Genomic DNA, 15,775 nt, shown 5'->3' on the forward strand with positions numbered 1-15,775 from the left:
TCTAGGAGAGACAGTGACAAAGCCAGGATACATATAATTAACAAGTTTTGATGCCTCAATTCAATACTAGGCAGTATTGCCTGCTAAGTAAGGACATGGAGGACAATTGCTCTACGAGAACCAGTGTTGGGAATGTTGGTGGACAAGCTGAAGAATGAATACTTACTTGATCAAACTTCTCTTCCATTAGATCCCTGCAGCATCGACTTTCTACCAATGTAGACTTTGCTGGGACAGGTGAGGTTGCGAAACCCATGATTCCTTGGTGGGCACTGTACCCCAGAAGACCAGCCAAAGCATTTGACTGAGAGGGCTGAAGAGACTGGAAGCTAGTGAAGGGAGTGATGTGGCGAGGTTTGGTACTGAAGCCCATCAGGTCTTTGCAGTACTTGTCGTGCACAAGCTGCTGCTGAGTGATCTCTTCCATCTCCTCTCTAAGGCGCTGGACAAAGTAGAAAAGCATGTTTTTTTAAAAAGAAAAAAGTAGCTGAATAAGAGATTCCCAACACAGTGCTACCCAAATCTCCTGAGCAGCATCCTGTATAATTGATACTCAAATGGCTGTAAAACATCAACTAAGCAAAATCCAGCAAAAATATCTGGGTATCTAACATGAAACAAAGAATCCTCATTCCATATAAAATTCTTTTTCATTGTAATTAATCCAGTTAATAGCACTTTCCATCAGAGCTTAATACCTACTCAGCCCAAACTTGTCGCTGTTATTTCTCTGACACACTTCAATTTGTAATAATCAATGCTCTGACTCCATGTTCAGATGACTTTTCAGCCCAACAACCCCATTTCAAACACAATGGGGTATTTCCACAGATTGCTGAGTTGCTACACATTGTCAATCAATCTGGCAACCAAAAGCCATAATCCCCATCTTGTTCGTTTGCTCACCTCTCCCTCCATACTGCTGATTCTCACTAGCTCATTGAGGATCAGTAAGGCACCATGGATTCGGTCATCACGGTTCATTCCTTTCTCTTTGGCCAAAGTCTCATCAAAGCCCTTCTCAGCCTCTTCATATGTATGCTTGGGGGAAAAGAAAAAAAAGTATCAGTGATCATGCAGAAACAAAGTAGTACTGCCAGTCAAGAGTTACTGATGTCCTGTAATTTTCCAAGAGTAGCCACTAACCTCAACTGAGTAATAACAGAGTATAACACCACAAAATTCAGATTCACCCAGAACTTGTGGACTCTGCTGCAGAGCATTTTTAACAGCACTAATCAAACAGCCAGTCAACCATGCCATGGTATAAACTTAGTCAAATATGTGATGCAGATACTGATGATGAGGAATCCAAGTTCACAACATTTGACATTATGAAGCTTGAATTCATGTGACAATGGCAGCAAAGCTAAGGTTCAAACAAAAGAATCCTTACCTTTTTCCACTCATGTTTTATCTACACTAATAAAACCATCTGCTAGTAAGAGTTGACAATAGATAGATGATTGCATGGCTGTAAAACTAGGTCGGGCCCAACAGCTGAAAATAGAGATAGAGCAATGGATTCTTGATGGAATTAAGTCTCTTGCTTACTTTTACAGTGGGCTAAAGGTACTATTAATTTTGTAAGCCATTGTATTTTTCAACCCTTTCAAGGGGAGGCAGTTTTCTACTGACAATCAGACATTCTGACAAAGGTGACACAGGTTCTTATCTTAGACAGCTCTTCTAAAAACTGGCACTTGATCATTTGCATTGCATTATGAGGAGCTGCTTCAAAACAAAGTTATTTTCTTACTCTGTACCACTGGGGCTTCTGCATCTCTTTTGGCTCCCGTTGAGTGGTGAGGATAAGGCAGGCTCTTAAGGCAGAAACAGCTCCCTCTCGGATGGCCTGTTTGGGATCCCACACAGCCACAAATATATTGTCAAAGAACGGCTGCACTTGTTGGAAGAAGAAGGTAGGCACGCTGATTGCCAGCTCACGCAGGACAAGAACCTAGAGGTAGGGAGAGAAACAGTAACAATCTGTGAGGATGAGCACCCATAGACAAACCTCAATGTCTAGACCGTAGTATCATTTATTTAGACTGTTAATGTCTGTGAGCCTGAGCTGTTTCCAGCTCTATACTTTTACAGTTCCCAGGACAATTGTGTCTCAATCTTCTTTAGTCACTGGGCTAAGGTAGAAGCAATGAAGCAGCACTATATCTGCCATGAGAGCATCAGAAATTCTCAAACATGGACTGGCAGTCATTCTGATCCTGATCAGAGCTTTTCCACAGCTTTCTGTGCACATGTTCTACCCCTGCTAACTAATCCTAACCATCTTGTTCCAAGACAGGTGAAGATAAAAAAAGATCACTTACAGCTGCATGTCTTCGACCTTCATTCCTGTCAGCTCCCAGCCATTCCAGAGCTCGTTTCACCTCAAACTCCACATACTCAGCTGTGAAGGTGTCACCAGCCATCGCAAGCCGCCCAATAGCCTTGGAGGCCATCTCCATTACAACAGGGTCATTGGATGGCAAGAGGTTCCTCAGGTAGTTGGCAAACCTGCCGATACGGGTGGCATTACCTCCTTCAACACCGATAAGGCTTGCTGTAGAGAAAGGGAGCAATGCTGTAGGTTCTCCCTAAGAGTCAGTGGGGCAGACAGTAGGCAATCCCTGGATGAGAGTTAGTATTCCCTATCCGTTCCTTAAAGATTCCCACTAACTCCTCCTAAACTGAAAATCCACAGGAAAAAAAAAAATAATCAAGCAATAGGAAAGGGCCACCATTCTTTTGAACCTGAACTTGTTAAACAGGCAGGAAAATGCATCCAGTAGCTTCACAGATTTTCCCCATTTTTAGTTTAAAAAGAGAAAAAAAAAAAAATCCACCCTGGGATCACAGACCCATTCCCAATAGAAAGGCATCCATCCACATGCAACTACTATGGCTGGTCCGCCTCAGTACAGAAGTCAAAGACTGAATGGACCAAGGAAATTGCTCTCCCCCTCAGCCCTAGAGATGGTCTCTCCTGGCCAGGGTGGAGGCACATTGGCAGGCAGCAGTGTGGCAGAAGCTTTCACTGCCGGTGCCTGGGTTGTACCTGCTCTGTAGATAAAGAGGCCATCAGTGTCCAGGGTTGTCAAGCCGGCACCTTTCAACAGCACTAAATTCACAGAAACAATTTTAAAGTGATACTGTCAGCTTAAAATCAGATGTTGTCAACAAAGATTTCCCTAGCTAAGGGACTTCCGCTGTCTTCAAACAGGTTGGAATTGGATGATTATGTGTGTGAGCCTAAATCATAAGCACCTCCTGTTTGGTTATTAAAGAAGTAACTGCTACAATACAGGCTACTTGTGTGGAAGGCAAAGTATTTATGCAAGCTGATTTCCCTAAAAGTCAAGATGCAGGCAGCTCTGCCATGTCACAGCAAAAGCACAACCAGAGCAACTGATGGAGCAGCTGATCAGAATCAAAGCAGAAGCTTTGTGAGCCCCTCCCAGGGATGGAAGCAGCTGTTATTGAGCCAGGTAAATTTAAATAACAAGAATCATTCTCCTCAGACAGAAGAGAGTTGAGGAAGTCAGCCCACTCTGATACATATAAATGTATCAGATACATATAAATGTTCTCAGCTGAGCCAGAGAACAAAATTTTCACATGCTCAGCACTCACATTTGATGCTCAACTCCCGGAAGAGCTCAGGGCCCATTAAGCACCAGGTTTTCAGCCACTCTCAGCGAGCACTCAGCAGCTCCCATGCTGACACTTACAGACAGATTTTCAGAGCCCAGCAGCTAGCACACACCCAGCGTACTGAGCAGTCAGACACAAGGCCCCAGTAAGAAAAGCTCATTCCTTTTGAAAATCTGTCCCTAAAGATAGACACATGAAGAAAAAACTCACCATAGGAATTAAGCACTTTCACTCACCTATAGCCAGAATGCCACCCTTCCTTTCATTTGCATCAGAGCTAGAGACCAGCTCAAATATGTGATGGTTCAGCTGATCATAAAACCTTGTAGATTCCTCTTGACTCATCTGTAAAAGCAAAAAGTTCAAATCAGCTTTCATCATTCTTTCCCTGCCCCCAAAGCCTCCATAAAGACAATGCTTCTTACATCACTTAAACAGAAAGAAATTCAATCAACCATACATTACAAACACAAAACAGTATCTCTTCTTTATGCCCTAGACGTGTCAAGCTTATTTATTCAAGTGCTTGACCACCCATCTGTGTCACCAACTCACTCACCTCTCCTCCATGCTGGGGCAAAGGTAAGCTCCCTGATATGCCCCACCTCCTCTCTAAGACCAGCTTCCATATTCCAAAAATCTCCATCCCCAAAGTACCCACACTTATATGATAAACAAGGATAAATGATCTCATTTGCAGCACTCACTTCACGGAGCTCCATGGTGACATAATGCTGCAAGTCCTTGGCAGCTTTTGCCCTCGTCTCTTCACTGCGACTCTTCAAGCCATTGGCAAATTGCTGGAGAATGGACACAGTGCCCGACATGATGGTGGTATGTTGGGGCTCGGGGGCATCAAGTCCTGTAAGTTCTTCAGAAAGACACTTTTTTTTTACTTCTTTCAGCTATTGAAACCTCTGAGCTTCTTTCTTAATGCTGCCCCTGCTGCCTGTTTCCAAAACACACATCCCATTGCATGCAAGGATGCTGTGTGCCAGTAGAGCATAAAATTACAAGTAACGACCATATTCCTTAGGCCTTACAACCCTGTGATAAAACTGTATCACCACATAATATCTTGACTGCCAGCCTATTTGCTCTCTAGTTCCTCAAATACCAAAATACGCTCCAGTAGGTCAGGTGCTCGACCCCACAGTGATCTAATTCTAAATCGAGGGTCATGCAATAGCTGAAAAATAGCAAGGTCAGATTAGGGTTTACAGTTACCCTATAAGCAGGCACAATCACTCCCATGATTAGATCATTATCATGTCCGACTCCTCCTTGAACACTTTCATCCAAGTTTCTCCACAGAAATTCTAGCGCTATGCCACCACAAGAAAGGCTCAGCACTCCGGGCCTAGTAAGTGTTACATTCTCCAGTGGATATTTAGAGATGGGAAGTCTACTTATAGCAACACCAATCATTGCAACAAGATGTTTACTATCATAACACGTAACCAAACTTTCTCATGAGTCTTTTTTTATGTGGAAAATATTTTAGAGGTTTGAACCCCCCGATTTCCAGATTACATAAGCCCGAACCGAGCACTTGACAGAAGGGCCCACAGCCGCACAAGGCACCAAAACTTCAGCTCCTGCTTCCCCAAATATCCCCCACGCGGTCACAAAGATCCGCCGAGATTGCAGCGTGAGGGGGCTCCAGGGCTTCCCCGCGGCTGGCAGCCAGGAGAAGCTCCCCCGGACGAAGCGAACAGCCGGCGGCTGCGGCCCCATCGCGGCCGGCCGGGGTGCCCCCGCGCCCGGGCTCCCTCACAGCCGCACTGGCAGGGGGACGCGACAGCCGGCGGGCGGGAGCCGGCAGGCCCGAGCCCCCGCGGGATCCCGCCGCCGCCGTTCCACAGGCCGGGAGCGAGGGAGGGGTGAGGGAGGGCGAGGCAGGGCAGGGAGGGCGCGGGGCCTCTGGCGGGAGCGCGGCGGGGGGGCGCGGGCAGGCTGCGCCGGGCGGGGAGCCGCGGCGCGGGGCCGAGGCGCCCGCGGGAGCGCCGGTGCCGCTGACAGGGCGCAGGGCGCCAGCCCGGCGGGCGCTGAGGCGGGAGTGTGCGGGGAGGGAGGGAGGGCGGGCCGTGACGGCGGGGCCGCGGCGGGAGGTGAGGGGAAGGGGAGGGCGATGCCGAGGGGAGGCTCCGGAGCCGCACTCACCGCCTCCGCCCCGACCGCCGCCGCCGGCTCCCCCGCTCCGGGCCCCGCGCCCTCCCCTCCCCCGCGCCTGCCGGACCGGCGAGCCGCTGCCGGCCAATAGCCTCTCAGAAGGCCTTTGATAGGCACCGCCTCTGACCAGTAGAAAAAGAGAAAAAGGGAAGGAGCGCTCTCAGCTCCGCCTCTTCTCCCAAGGAACCGCAAGGAGAGACTGTCTCCTCCTGACCAATCATAAAGCCAGTCGGGAGCGAGTGGCAGTAGGATTGACCAATAGAAAGGCAGAATGTGCTCGATTGGTGAAAAGTCCACCCTAGGCCCGCCTTCCAGGCGCTGGCTGGCTTCCGCCCTGCCGTAAAGCCAGTGCGCTGTGTACGCATGCGTGGAGGGAGTAGCGCGGTGTGGTGCCGCGCCCGGTGTGCGTCGCTGAAACGTGTCCGGCTGTCCGTGACAGGACCAAGGGCAGCCGGGGCGGCGCCCGGCTGTAGGCGCTCCGTTCTCGCCATGGCGTGTATAGCAATGGCGGGGCGTGCTTCAGAGTGACCCCCGTCACAGCCGCGCGTGACGACGCGGACCGTTTCATGTTCACGCCGTGCTGCGGGAGGTACTGGTGGGTCGCTCGGGCGCTGCTCTGGGACGCGACCCCTCGGCGGAACCCGCTGCGCCGGGTGGGGGCGGTGAGGAGGGGCGGGAGCGGCCGTTGGGCGCAGGCGCGCGCCAGGCGGGCGGTCGGGGCGCGCGCGGGGCGCGGGCGGTTGGGGCGGGCGCCCGTCGAGCGGGTAAGGGTGGCGCGCGCCTCCCCCTCAGGCGCGGCCATGGCGGCGGCGTCCCCTCTTCCCCGCTGGGCCCCGCGGCGGCGGGCGGGCTAACGTGCGGCCCTTCCCCTTCTAGGCGCTGCTGCGGTGAGACGGGGCGGCGGGGAGAGCATGGGGCCGGGAGAGCTGGTGCAGAAGATCAGCATTAACGCTGAGAGCCCCCGGGGGAGCGAGAGGAACGACTCCGGCGTCGCGCCGGCGGGCGCTGAGAGGGTCCCCCCCGGCACCTGGAGGCAGAAGTGTGCGGCCTACGTGCTGGCGCTCAGACCTTGGAGCTTCAGTGCCTCTCTCACCCCCGTGGCCCTCGGCAGCGCTCTGGCGTATCGGGCCGAGGGAGCGCTGGACCCGGGGCTGTTGGTGGGAAGCGCCGTGACCGTCCTGGCTGTGCACGGAGCCGGCAACTTGGTGAATACCTACTACGACTTCTCCAAAGGCATCGATCACAAGAAGAGCGATGACAGGACTTTGGTGGACCAGATTTTGGAGCCTCAGGACGTAGTCCGGTTTGGAGTCTTCCTTTATACAGTGGGCTGTATCTGTGCTGCTGGGCTCTACGCAGTCTCAACACTGAAGCTGGAGCACCTGGCCCTGATTTACTTTGGAGGACTTTCCAGCTCCTTCCTTTATACTGGGGGTAAGTGCTGTATCCCGTTTGCTGTGAATCTGAATGTAAACATGACAGAACTAGCTGACTTGTCAAGGGCTTCTACAAGATGCAAGTGGTCTGTCTAGTTAACCGCCATAAAAATATTTGGTGGTATTTCCTGGAGTACTGGTACATAAACTTGTATTCTTTGCCACTGATTGTTGTGGGAAGGTGTGAGAAGAGGCACGCTGAGTTCTTCAGTTGGAAAGTGGTGTTGAGATGTTATTTATGTATATGGTTTTAGATACTATTGCTGAAATCTTTCGTGATGTATCTCGTATCCCTCAGCAGTATAGCTCACTGCATATGAGCTTTTCCATTGGTGGAATCTGTTATCTTGTTTTTGAATGTTTTGTTGTTATTCTCTAGATGGAGTTTCATTGTGCATATAGAACAGTTTGGGTTTGTTCTTAATAAGAGGATACTTTTATTGTCTTCTTATGTTGGGTACATACAAACATAATTATTAGGAAAAGAAAAACAAACTCAGTTTTAAACCATCAAACTTTCAAACAGTTGTGTTTCCTTGAAAGAACCTTGTCAGTTTTGCATTTTGTTCTGAGCATTTTATGTATTTCTTTAGGATCAGGTTCTAGTATGCATGATCACACTAAAGAGTACCTTATTTCTATACATTTCTGCAGAAATAGGTACTTCTTGATGCGAAGGTGGGTATTAGAACCTGGCCCTTAGTTTCTGTTACATTGTTTGACTGGAGAAATTCAGAAGCTGCATTTCCTTTATTATCTTTGGAAAAAAGAGAAAATATGCTTCTCAGCCATAGCTACATGTGCGTTGGTCGTTGTACAATATTTCTGTGGGAAGGGCTGATCTGTTATATTATCCATTCTCTTCTGTCATGTCAGTTGTTTGACGATGCTTCATTTTATTCTTGTGTCTTGCCACAGGAATTGGATTTAAATATGTTGCACTTGGAGACGTGGTGATCCTGATCACCTTTGGGCCCCTGGCTGTCATGTTTGCCCATGCTGTGCAGGTTGGGTATCTGTCTGTCTCACCACTGCTCTACGCTATCCCACTAGCTCTCAGTACTGAGGCCATCCTGCACAGCAACAACACACGAGACATGGAGTCTGACCAGCAGGCGGGTATTGTCACCTTGGCTATCCTCATCGGCCCTGCGTTCTCCTATATTCTCTACACCGTGCTGCTCTTCTTGCCCTACCTGATTTTCTGTGTGCTGGCCACACGCTATACCATCAGCATGGCGTTGCCACTACTCACCATCCCGATGGCATTTTCACTGGAGAGGCAGTTTCGGAGTCAGAGCTTCAACAAAATTCCTCAGCGGACAGCCAAGCTCAATCTTCTCTTGGGGCTTTTCTATGTTTTTGGTATTACGCTGGCACCAGCTGGTGCTCTGCCCAAACTGTAACAGGAGCTGTAGAGTCAGGCCCCAGAGTTCAGTATTAATGCCAATTAACAGTGGATGATGTGGGTAGATGACCCATTACGGACAGTGGGAAGAATGGAGCGACCATCTTGAGCTGTTGATTGTATGTGAATTTTATCATTTCTGGTCTTGGTTAGCTTGTACAACAGACTTTAAGAATTTGTCAGTTCTTCGGAAGGGGTGAACTGTGCAGCTTTGCTTCAGGGGAGCAAGGTGATGTAAGGACAAGGAAATGTTTAAAGAACCTCATCCTTCTGCCACTGAGTTCTTTCACTGTCAACTCAATGAAAGTAAGATTGAGCCTCAAATACAAACTCTCCGTTTCCTTCACAAGCACAGTGATTGCTCTTATGACTCCTTTTCTTACCATGGTTAAGGAGTCCAGTGGCTCCTGTGTGGTAAACAGAAAACACTGCCAAATGTTTAGCATCACAGTGATGTAGGTGCTATTACTTTACTCCCTTGTGAGCATAGTTCATCTTCATCTGTTGTATGTTTTAATTTTTGTTGGTTTTTTTTTTCCTAGCCAAATTTTGAGCTTTTATTTCCAAGCACCCTGAAATGCACTAGATAATAATTCATTAACTGTTGCTTCTGCTTGGTCCTTATAGTCTAGAAATTTCGAAGTTATGTATTTCTGTGGGATGTTAGTGCTAAATTGGAGCACAAATAGCCCACTGCGCAAATTTTAAGCCAAAACCAGTAAATTTATATTCCGCTATGAAAGCTGAAGCTGTAAATGCAAATCATGCAACTGAAAAGCCCTCAATGCATAGAAAAACAAGTGGTTTCAATTTTTGCATTTGCTTAAAATTTATTCTCTGAAATGACAGCCTTGGAGTTAAGGGGGAGCCAATAGAGTGCCAGATTTCTCTGGCTGGATATGGATTAATGGATACATGAGTGGAAGAACAAATTCTTAGTTTAAAAAAAATATTTTCTCAATTGTCATTCTCTGTTTATTTAGAGGCCCAGAGTGTTATAGTCAAATGTCTTATTATAAGAAGCCCAGTTAAGCAAAGGAGAAAGATACAGGGTTAGAAAAAAGAAATTGGGATTATTGCATTGGCTCTGCATAAAAATTAGGACTGGAAACAGGAAGAAACCATTTTTGTTAACAAGATTTTTCCTAATAGAGTCCAGAGTTTGTGTGACTGAATCACATTTAAATGTTAAGTTAGCTCTGAAGTGAAGTAAGTGCCTCACCTCTTTTTTTCTTTTTTTTTTTTTTTTTCCCCCTGCCTACACCTTACGATGTTGTTTTGTTTTCTCCTGCAGACCTTGCCACTTGGTATTCATGTGGCCGTTTGGAGAACTGATTGTTTCAGCAATTATGTAGCAGTGTGAAAAACATGCCAAACACAACTGAGAAAAAGTGTGACTTCCAGTGCAAAGATGAATTTGATCCGTACCATGTTACTCAGTGGCAATTGAGTTATCTTCTGTGTTGAAGAAAAAGTATCCATTTCCTGTACACAGGGTTTTGGTGAAAAGTTTGTTTACAGGAGTTGTGGAAGGCTTCAGAGGAATTGATACAGGTGTTGAACTAGAGCTGCTGGTGCTTGGAGCACAACCTTGCTTTTGAACCAAGTGGGAGTGTGCTAACCACTATATGAAGGGCTTTTAAACACGAGCAATAAACTAGCAATAAACTAGCATGGTGTTATCCTGCATCTGTCATAGGTAAGTTCTGCCCTTGTGGTGTTGATCTGAAAGTGCTGAGTGTTACATTAGTGGAGTGTACTGACAGCAGTAAAGCTGAGTTGATGGCACAAGATTACATGGTATAGATAGTTAAGTGGCTGGTTTTATGGCTTCATGTTATCCAGTGTTACCCAGCTGTTGGTCTCCTGCTTTACAGCTGAGCTGTAGTCAATGAAAATGATTCTTTGCAGGCATATCTTATGAGCAACAGTTTCATCTTTTATTAAAACTGGGGAAATGATCTCTCTAATCTGACTAGGCACAAGACTAGAGGAGATAGACTTCAGCAACTGTGTGCTGCTTTCTACGGCAAAATACTTGTTTAGAGTAGAAACATGAGAAAATGCAAAAGTTCAGCTCAGCTGGATGGAGGGAGATATCTAGAAGGTTTTGGAAACTGTTTTCCATACAGAAATACACAACACAGTGTCTACTGTTACTTCTTTGTGGACCTACGAATAAAAAAGAGCCTGGCTCCAAGACCCACTTCACTTCTCTGCAAAGCAAAAACTTTTCTAGGGATATGGACTGAGCTGGTGAATCTGTTAACCTTGCAACTGGGGATATCTGGGTTTATTAGGTTAATCCCAGTATGGCTTTGTTGTTACCCTTTGTAGCAGCTGCGTGCTTTATTTTATCACAGCTTGTTCTTGTATAGCTATCAGTTTAAAACAATGGATAGTTATCTTTTTCTACTCCTTTTACATAAACTAGAGTACTCAAGCTAAATTCCTTCAAGTAACTAATACTTGGCTCATGTCTTTGATAACTGTAATTGTAACAGTGGAAACATCTAGGATATGGTCATTGGTGGAGTAGTGTACGTAACTAATTGTATCTAGGTTACCCTTTACTAGAAGGGAAAAGCCCCCTGTGTAGGATGTCTTCTTACTGCTGGAAAGGACCAGTGCTTTTTGTTACAGAGACGAACGAAGAGCTCACTAGTACATGTATATGTTTGTGGAACACTTTTCAAGGTGGGGGGGTTCAAAGCGTTTTAATAGTAAGAATGAGATGAAAATTTGGTAATTCCTTACTAGCAGGTGCTGGTTGCCTCCAGTTCCCTGTCTGTGAAAAACAATATCATTCCAGGTTCTTAAGGGTATTAATAGTAAATAACACATTCTTCACCATGGCTTTGAGGAGATCATTTAACTTCTCTGTGTCTCAGAAAAGAGCTAATTTTTGCCTACCTCACAGGGATGCTGAGCTGACATCATTGTCATAGAGAGGTTTGAAAGTAAAAAGTGCTCTATCTCTGTGTGCTTTCCAAAGGCATGTTAGTACTAGAAAACATTTTAGGTATGAACTAACCTAACAGGTGACTTAACCAATGTAAGTAGACCAAAATAATCTCCACATAGACATTGAGTGGTAAGAGAGGTTCCTTTATTGGTTGGTTTTGTGATGAGGATGCTGGGTCTCTTTCCCTACCCTTCTCTTCCCCGTCTGATGCCACTTTCCCGGAATATAAACTTTTAAAACTTCTTTCAGGTCTCTCTTGATGAGCTGTGTTGCAATGTGATGAATCTACGCCGGTAGATGAATAGATCTGTAGCCTATCTGTTAATGTGTCCTAAAGCACCTCCTGGCCTTTCTTCTTATCCAATAAAGTGTCTGAATGTTATTCTGTTAATTATGCTGTGTTTGATTATTTTATATCACTCCAGTTGTATTTTTGCACCTTTATTAGAGCATCTTCCTGGAAGGAGGAGGGTCTTTGTCTGCCATGTTTATAGTATAAGTGCATGAAAGATCATATTTTTTTGTGTAAGAGTCCTTTTATGAATCACATAGTCCTGTCCTTCCATGTCATCGGGTAAAAAGTTCAGTGGCAGTGGTCATCTCATACTAATGGCAGACTTCAGAGTAGTTTCGATATTTTCATCAGTGAGCAGAATTTTCTTTGATGCCATTTTCTGTGCCATGTACTGTTCAGCATTTGTAAGGAGGTTTCAGCTGAACTTTTAATCTTTTTAATAAAGATGAACTATTTCATCCTCACCTGTGTGGTCTGCCATTCTTGCAGTGCCATGGTCTCTGCTCCTGACCTATAATGATTTTATCTGCTCTGTAGGGCTGTGATAGCATAACACCTCCCCTGTGTGTGCCATAAATGAGCCTAAAGCATGGTTTGAAATTTTCCTGTCTTGGCCACTGGTGCAGTCTACTATACAAATGTATGTACAGTTAGCTTAAGGAGACTAGGAAGTCTTATTTTTCTTACATGCTTTGTGGCGCTCTTTTTCATACGTGGTTAAAGTGATTTGAAGGGTCTCGAGAAAGCTCTTGGCTGTGCAGCCTTTCTTGTCTGTGATGCCCATAGCTGAAAACAGATACAAAGAAGACGATGTGTGAGGGATTTGTGAAACATTATTTCAGTTTTTGCTTCTAGTTTAAAATCCATGTGAGTAGGAGAATGGAGAAAGTTCCTGCAGTAAAGTTTAGTGACTATAAACCATTCTGGAGCTAATGCTTTTACCTGCAACACTATCTCACTATCGTTGTCTGCTTTGAAGTGATTTCCTGTTTGGGTTTGCAGGACATCCTATCATTCGCAGACAGCTAGGCCTGGGAAATATTTTTCAGCCTTTCTGAGGTGTAGAGTGGGCCCCCAGGTCATAGCATTTGGAGATCGTTTTAGAGGATAAAATGCAGAATAGCATGGCATCCAGATACACATGGGCTGTACTCAAGAATCCTCACAAAGAAATTTGATAAAGCTCTTTTTCTGAATCTGCAGAAACCGGTCTTCTTTTAGCAAGACAGCATGTTGGGTGTTTTGTTGCTACTGTAATTGTTGTGCACTTGCTCTTAAAACACACCCTAATGCTTTGTCCTGGTAGCAAGCAGAGTCTGTTAGCAGTCAGCTTAAACTCGTTTTAAAGAAACTGAACCTCTAATAGAAAATGTTGAGAGATTTGAAATTCATGCAACATTGAATGCCTTTTTGTCCAGTGCCTGTCTAGCTGGAGGCTGTAATTCTGATTGTCCACAGATGGCAGCATTGCTCTTCCATCACTGCTGCAGCACACTGTGGTACCTATGCCCTAGGCTGAGAGATCCTCTGCCAGGCAGGCAAGGGCCACTGCAGAGCACTAGGATTGTCCTGATACCCTTGACCTTGTTCCACAGTCTAAAAAAACCTGATTTCCCATGAGATAAGTGGTGGACCAGATTCTGGCGTTGCTGCCCTTCTGCTGTTCTAAGAGGTTGATCCAGAATCCTAGGTCCAGTTTTTATTGAGTGGCAAAACGTTTTATGCAGCAGGCTGTATTGTTATTGGAGAGGGAAGGAGAGGTGTCCCTCCTGCATTTATGGTTTTAGGGGTTGTGCAGGCTCAGGCCACTGCATTGGTCAGCGCTTCCTTCTTATTTGGGAGGATTTTTTTACAGCCATGACAGCTAGGAGGGTTTTTTGGTGGGGCTCTTTTTTGGTTGTTTTTTTGTTGGTGGTGGTGGTGGGGTTTTTTTCCCCTCTCCTCTACAGCCAGTGGATCAAAAATCTTCAGGACAGTAGAGAAAGGAGACTTTCCAAACATGTACTTAAAACAACCTCATTTTTTGTCTCTACAGGAATTCACGTTAGCTGTGTTTGCAAGAGTTTTTTAGTGTTTGTCTGGTTGTACCTCATTGGGTCTGCTCTGGTGTAAGAAAACTTGGGAGGTAAATGGCTGCAGATGATTATGTCTTGATAGATGCTTCTGGCCCAGGCAGGTAATGGCAGAAACAGGCATTTGAAGAAAGCCAGTCAGCTCTATCTTATGTTTTTAAAGCCTTTACTGATGGCTTAATAAACTTATTCTGGTCAGATGCTGAGGGATGAGCTTTCAAAAGAGCGTGGGCAAGCTGTGCATCATGGGTAGTACACTCGTGGGGAAAAAATGCAGTGTCTGCACACTCCAAGATGTACTTCTGTTCAGTCAATTTCTTTTAACACTCACATCTTGAATCACTGTTGGAAAATCTTAATACTTTTATAGTGTTTTTAGGAGCTTGGACTATATTCTCCCCATTTCTTGGGTGAGTAGACTGAGTCTCTGCTGCTTAATCAAGGTCGTGGTCCTTGGAGGAGAGTACATAAGAGTTCCCAGTCCTTTCCAGTCTGGTACGTTAATAACTAGGCCTTTCCCCTCACATATTGGTTTGTCTTTTAGGCCATCACTGGTGGATTATATTTTATTTAAATCACCTTTCATTGCTTTATACTTGGAGTTTTGCACCTGGTGAATTACATATTTAAGGAATTAAATGCTGCTCTGGCTTTTTAAAACTATTTTTTGTTTTAAGCTGGAGCTAAATATCTGGCCAAGTTCCTAATAAAGATTAAAATCTATAGCTCCCAGAACTGCAAAAAAAATCGTAAGTTTTATTAAAACCCAGCATGGCTGGCTTATTGCAGCTGCAATGTCTAAAGGACGTCTAAAGGAAACAGGCCCAGCACTGGAGAGAATAATGCCCATGCTTTACTGTCTGAAATGAGGTTTTTACTCTTCTGTGTAACTCAGAGTAAGATCCAAAATGAACATGTTAATCAAGTTTTCTTTTGCACATTCTTCTGATGGTAACTCTTAATACTATCAGTGCTTATCTTTTCTGTATAGTTGCCTTTCTATATAGTTAGGTCACAGGAAAGCCCATATTCTAATCCAAATGTTTCTCATTTGTCTGAATGAGAAATACCTGAAGGACATAGTCCAGCATTCCTTTGGGGTCAGCTGAGAGAGTGTGACTTGCTTCAACATTCAAGTCTCACTGATCTACAGGCACAGTGGGTTACCCACCAAGGTATCTCTTCCTTTGGAAGGAAACCTGTACCTGGGCATCTGTCCCAGACTTCAGGCGTGCCCTGTCTTGGGAGAGAAGTTCACACACTGGAGTTCACAACCTCTGCACATGAAGACCCAAATGTTTTTTTAAAAACAGAACAAATCCAAACAAAACTATAACCCATGACTGTCCTCTGCTGACTTCTCATCAGGCTGCCAAGGCCAGAGTGGTTTGAAGAATTAAAAATCTATGGCACTATTGTGCTGCTTTCTTATGAAAACAATGAGGAGGAGAATCTGCTCATTAATCAGGTGGATCTGTCAATAATAAATCAAGATGAACGTGCTGGCTGAGAGATGTGTCACATAGGCAGTTTGTCAGGGAGCAAGGAGAATCTCGCTAAAAACCAGGATCTGGCATGCTGCTCTAAGAGCTTGAAAGCGTTGAGAGCTCAGCAATGGGAGAAGAGGTTAGAGTCTACCTCCTGCAGTCTAACTCTTGGTTGGCACCTTTCAGATATGTATCCTAGCCTAGACTAATGCCAGGCAGTTCTGCTGTTCTGGCAGTGATTTTAGGTGCTAATTGAGGTGGGAGATCCTGGCATCTGCTATTTGTT

The 15,775-nt window shown here is 45.5% G+C and overlaps 2 protein-coding genes across 8 annotated transcripts in view; one reads left to right on the forward strand and one right to left on the reverse strand.

Annotated features, from left to right (window-relative positions):
- Positions 1 to 5,873, reverse strand: part of MTOR (mechanistic target of rapamycin kinase) — a 66,706-nt gene extending 60,833 nt beyond the window's left edge. For all 5 annotated transcript variants that reach the window (XR_014230045.1, XR_014230046.1, XM_082329004.1 and 2 more), the window contains exons 1-7: positions 5,818 to 5,873; positions 4,362 to 4,525; positions 3,891 to 3,999; positions 2,331 to 2,563; positions 1,760 to 1,960; positions 907 to 1,041; positions 167 to 442 (exon numbers count right to left, since the gene is read on the reverse strand). Coding sequence is in view for 3 of the 5 variants with exons in the window: in XM_082329004.1 (XP_082185130.1) it covers positions 167 to 442; positions 907 to 1,041; positions 1,760 to 1,960; positions 2,331 to 2,563; positions 3,891 to 3,999; positions 4,362 to 4,481 (1,074 nt within the window). In the remaining 2 variants the exon portion in view is untranslated. The remainder of the gene's footprint in view (positions 1 to 166; positions 443 to 906; positions 1,042 to 1,759; positions 1,961 to 2,330; positions 2,564 to 3,890; positions 4,000 to 4,361; positions 4,526 to 5,817) is intronic.
- Positions 5,874 to 6,192: 319 nt separating this feature from the next.
- Positions 6,193 to 12,017, forward strand: UBIAD1 (UbiA prenyltransferase domain containing 1). Of its 3 annotated transcripts, XR_014230049.1 has the most exons (4): positions 6,193 to 6,415; positions 6,703 to 7,260; positions 8,181 to 10,369; positions 11,885 to 12,017. XR_014230049.1 is itself a non-coding variant. In XM_082329050.1 (3 exons), exons 2-3 carry the CDS (start codon positions 6,738 to 6,740, stop codon positions 8,666 to 8,668), a joined length of 1,011 nt encoding a protein of 336 aa, XP_082185176.1. In that variant the 5' UTR covers positions 6,193 to 6,415; positions 6,703 to 6,737; the 3' UTR covers positions 8,669 to 12,017. The 3 variants fall into 3 exon arrangements, 2 of the variants coding, with proteins under 2 accessions (XP_082185176.1, XP_082185177.1); XM_082329050.1 differs by having other exon boundaries at positions 8,181 to 12,017; XM_082329051.1 differs by lacking the exon at positions 11,885 to 12,017 and having other exon boundaries at positions 6,193 to 6,421; positions 8,181 to 8,675.
- The last annotated feature ends 3,758 nt before the right edge of the window (positions 12,018 to 15,775 follow it).

This window comes from Platalea leucorodia, assembly GCF_965183815.1.
Source record: "Platalea leucorodia genome assembly, chromosome: 17".
Lineage (NCBI taxonomy): Eukaryota > Metazoa > Chordata > Aves > Pelecaniformes > Threskiornithidae > Platalea > Platalea leucorodia.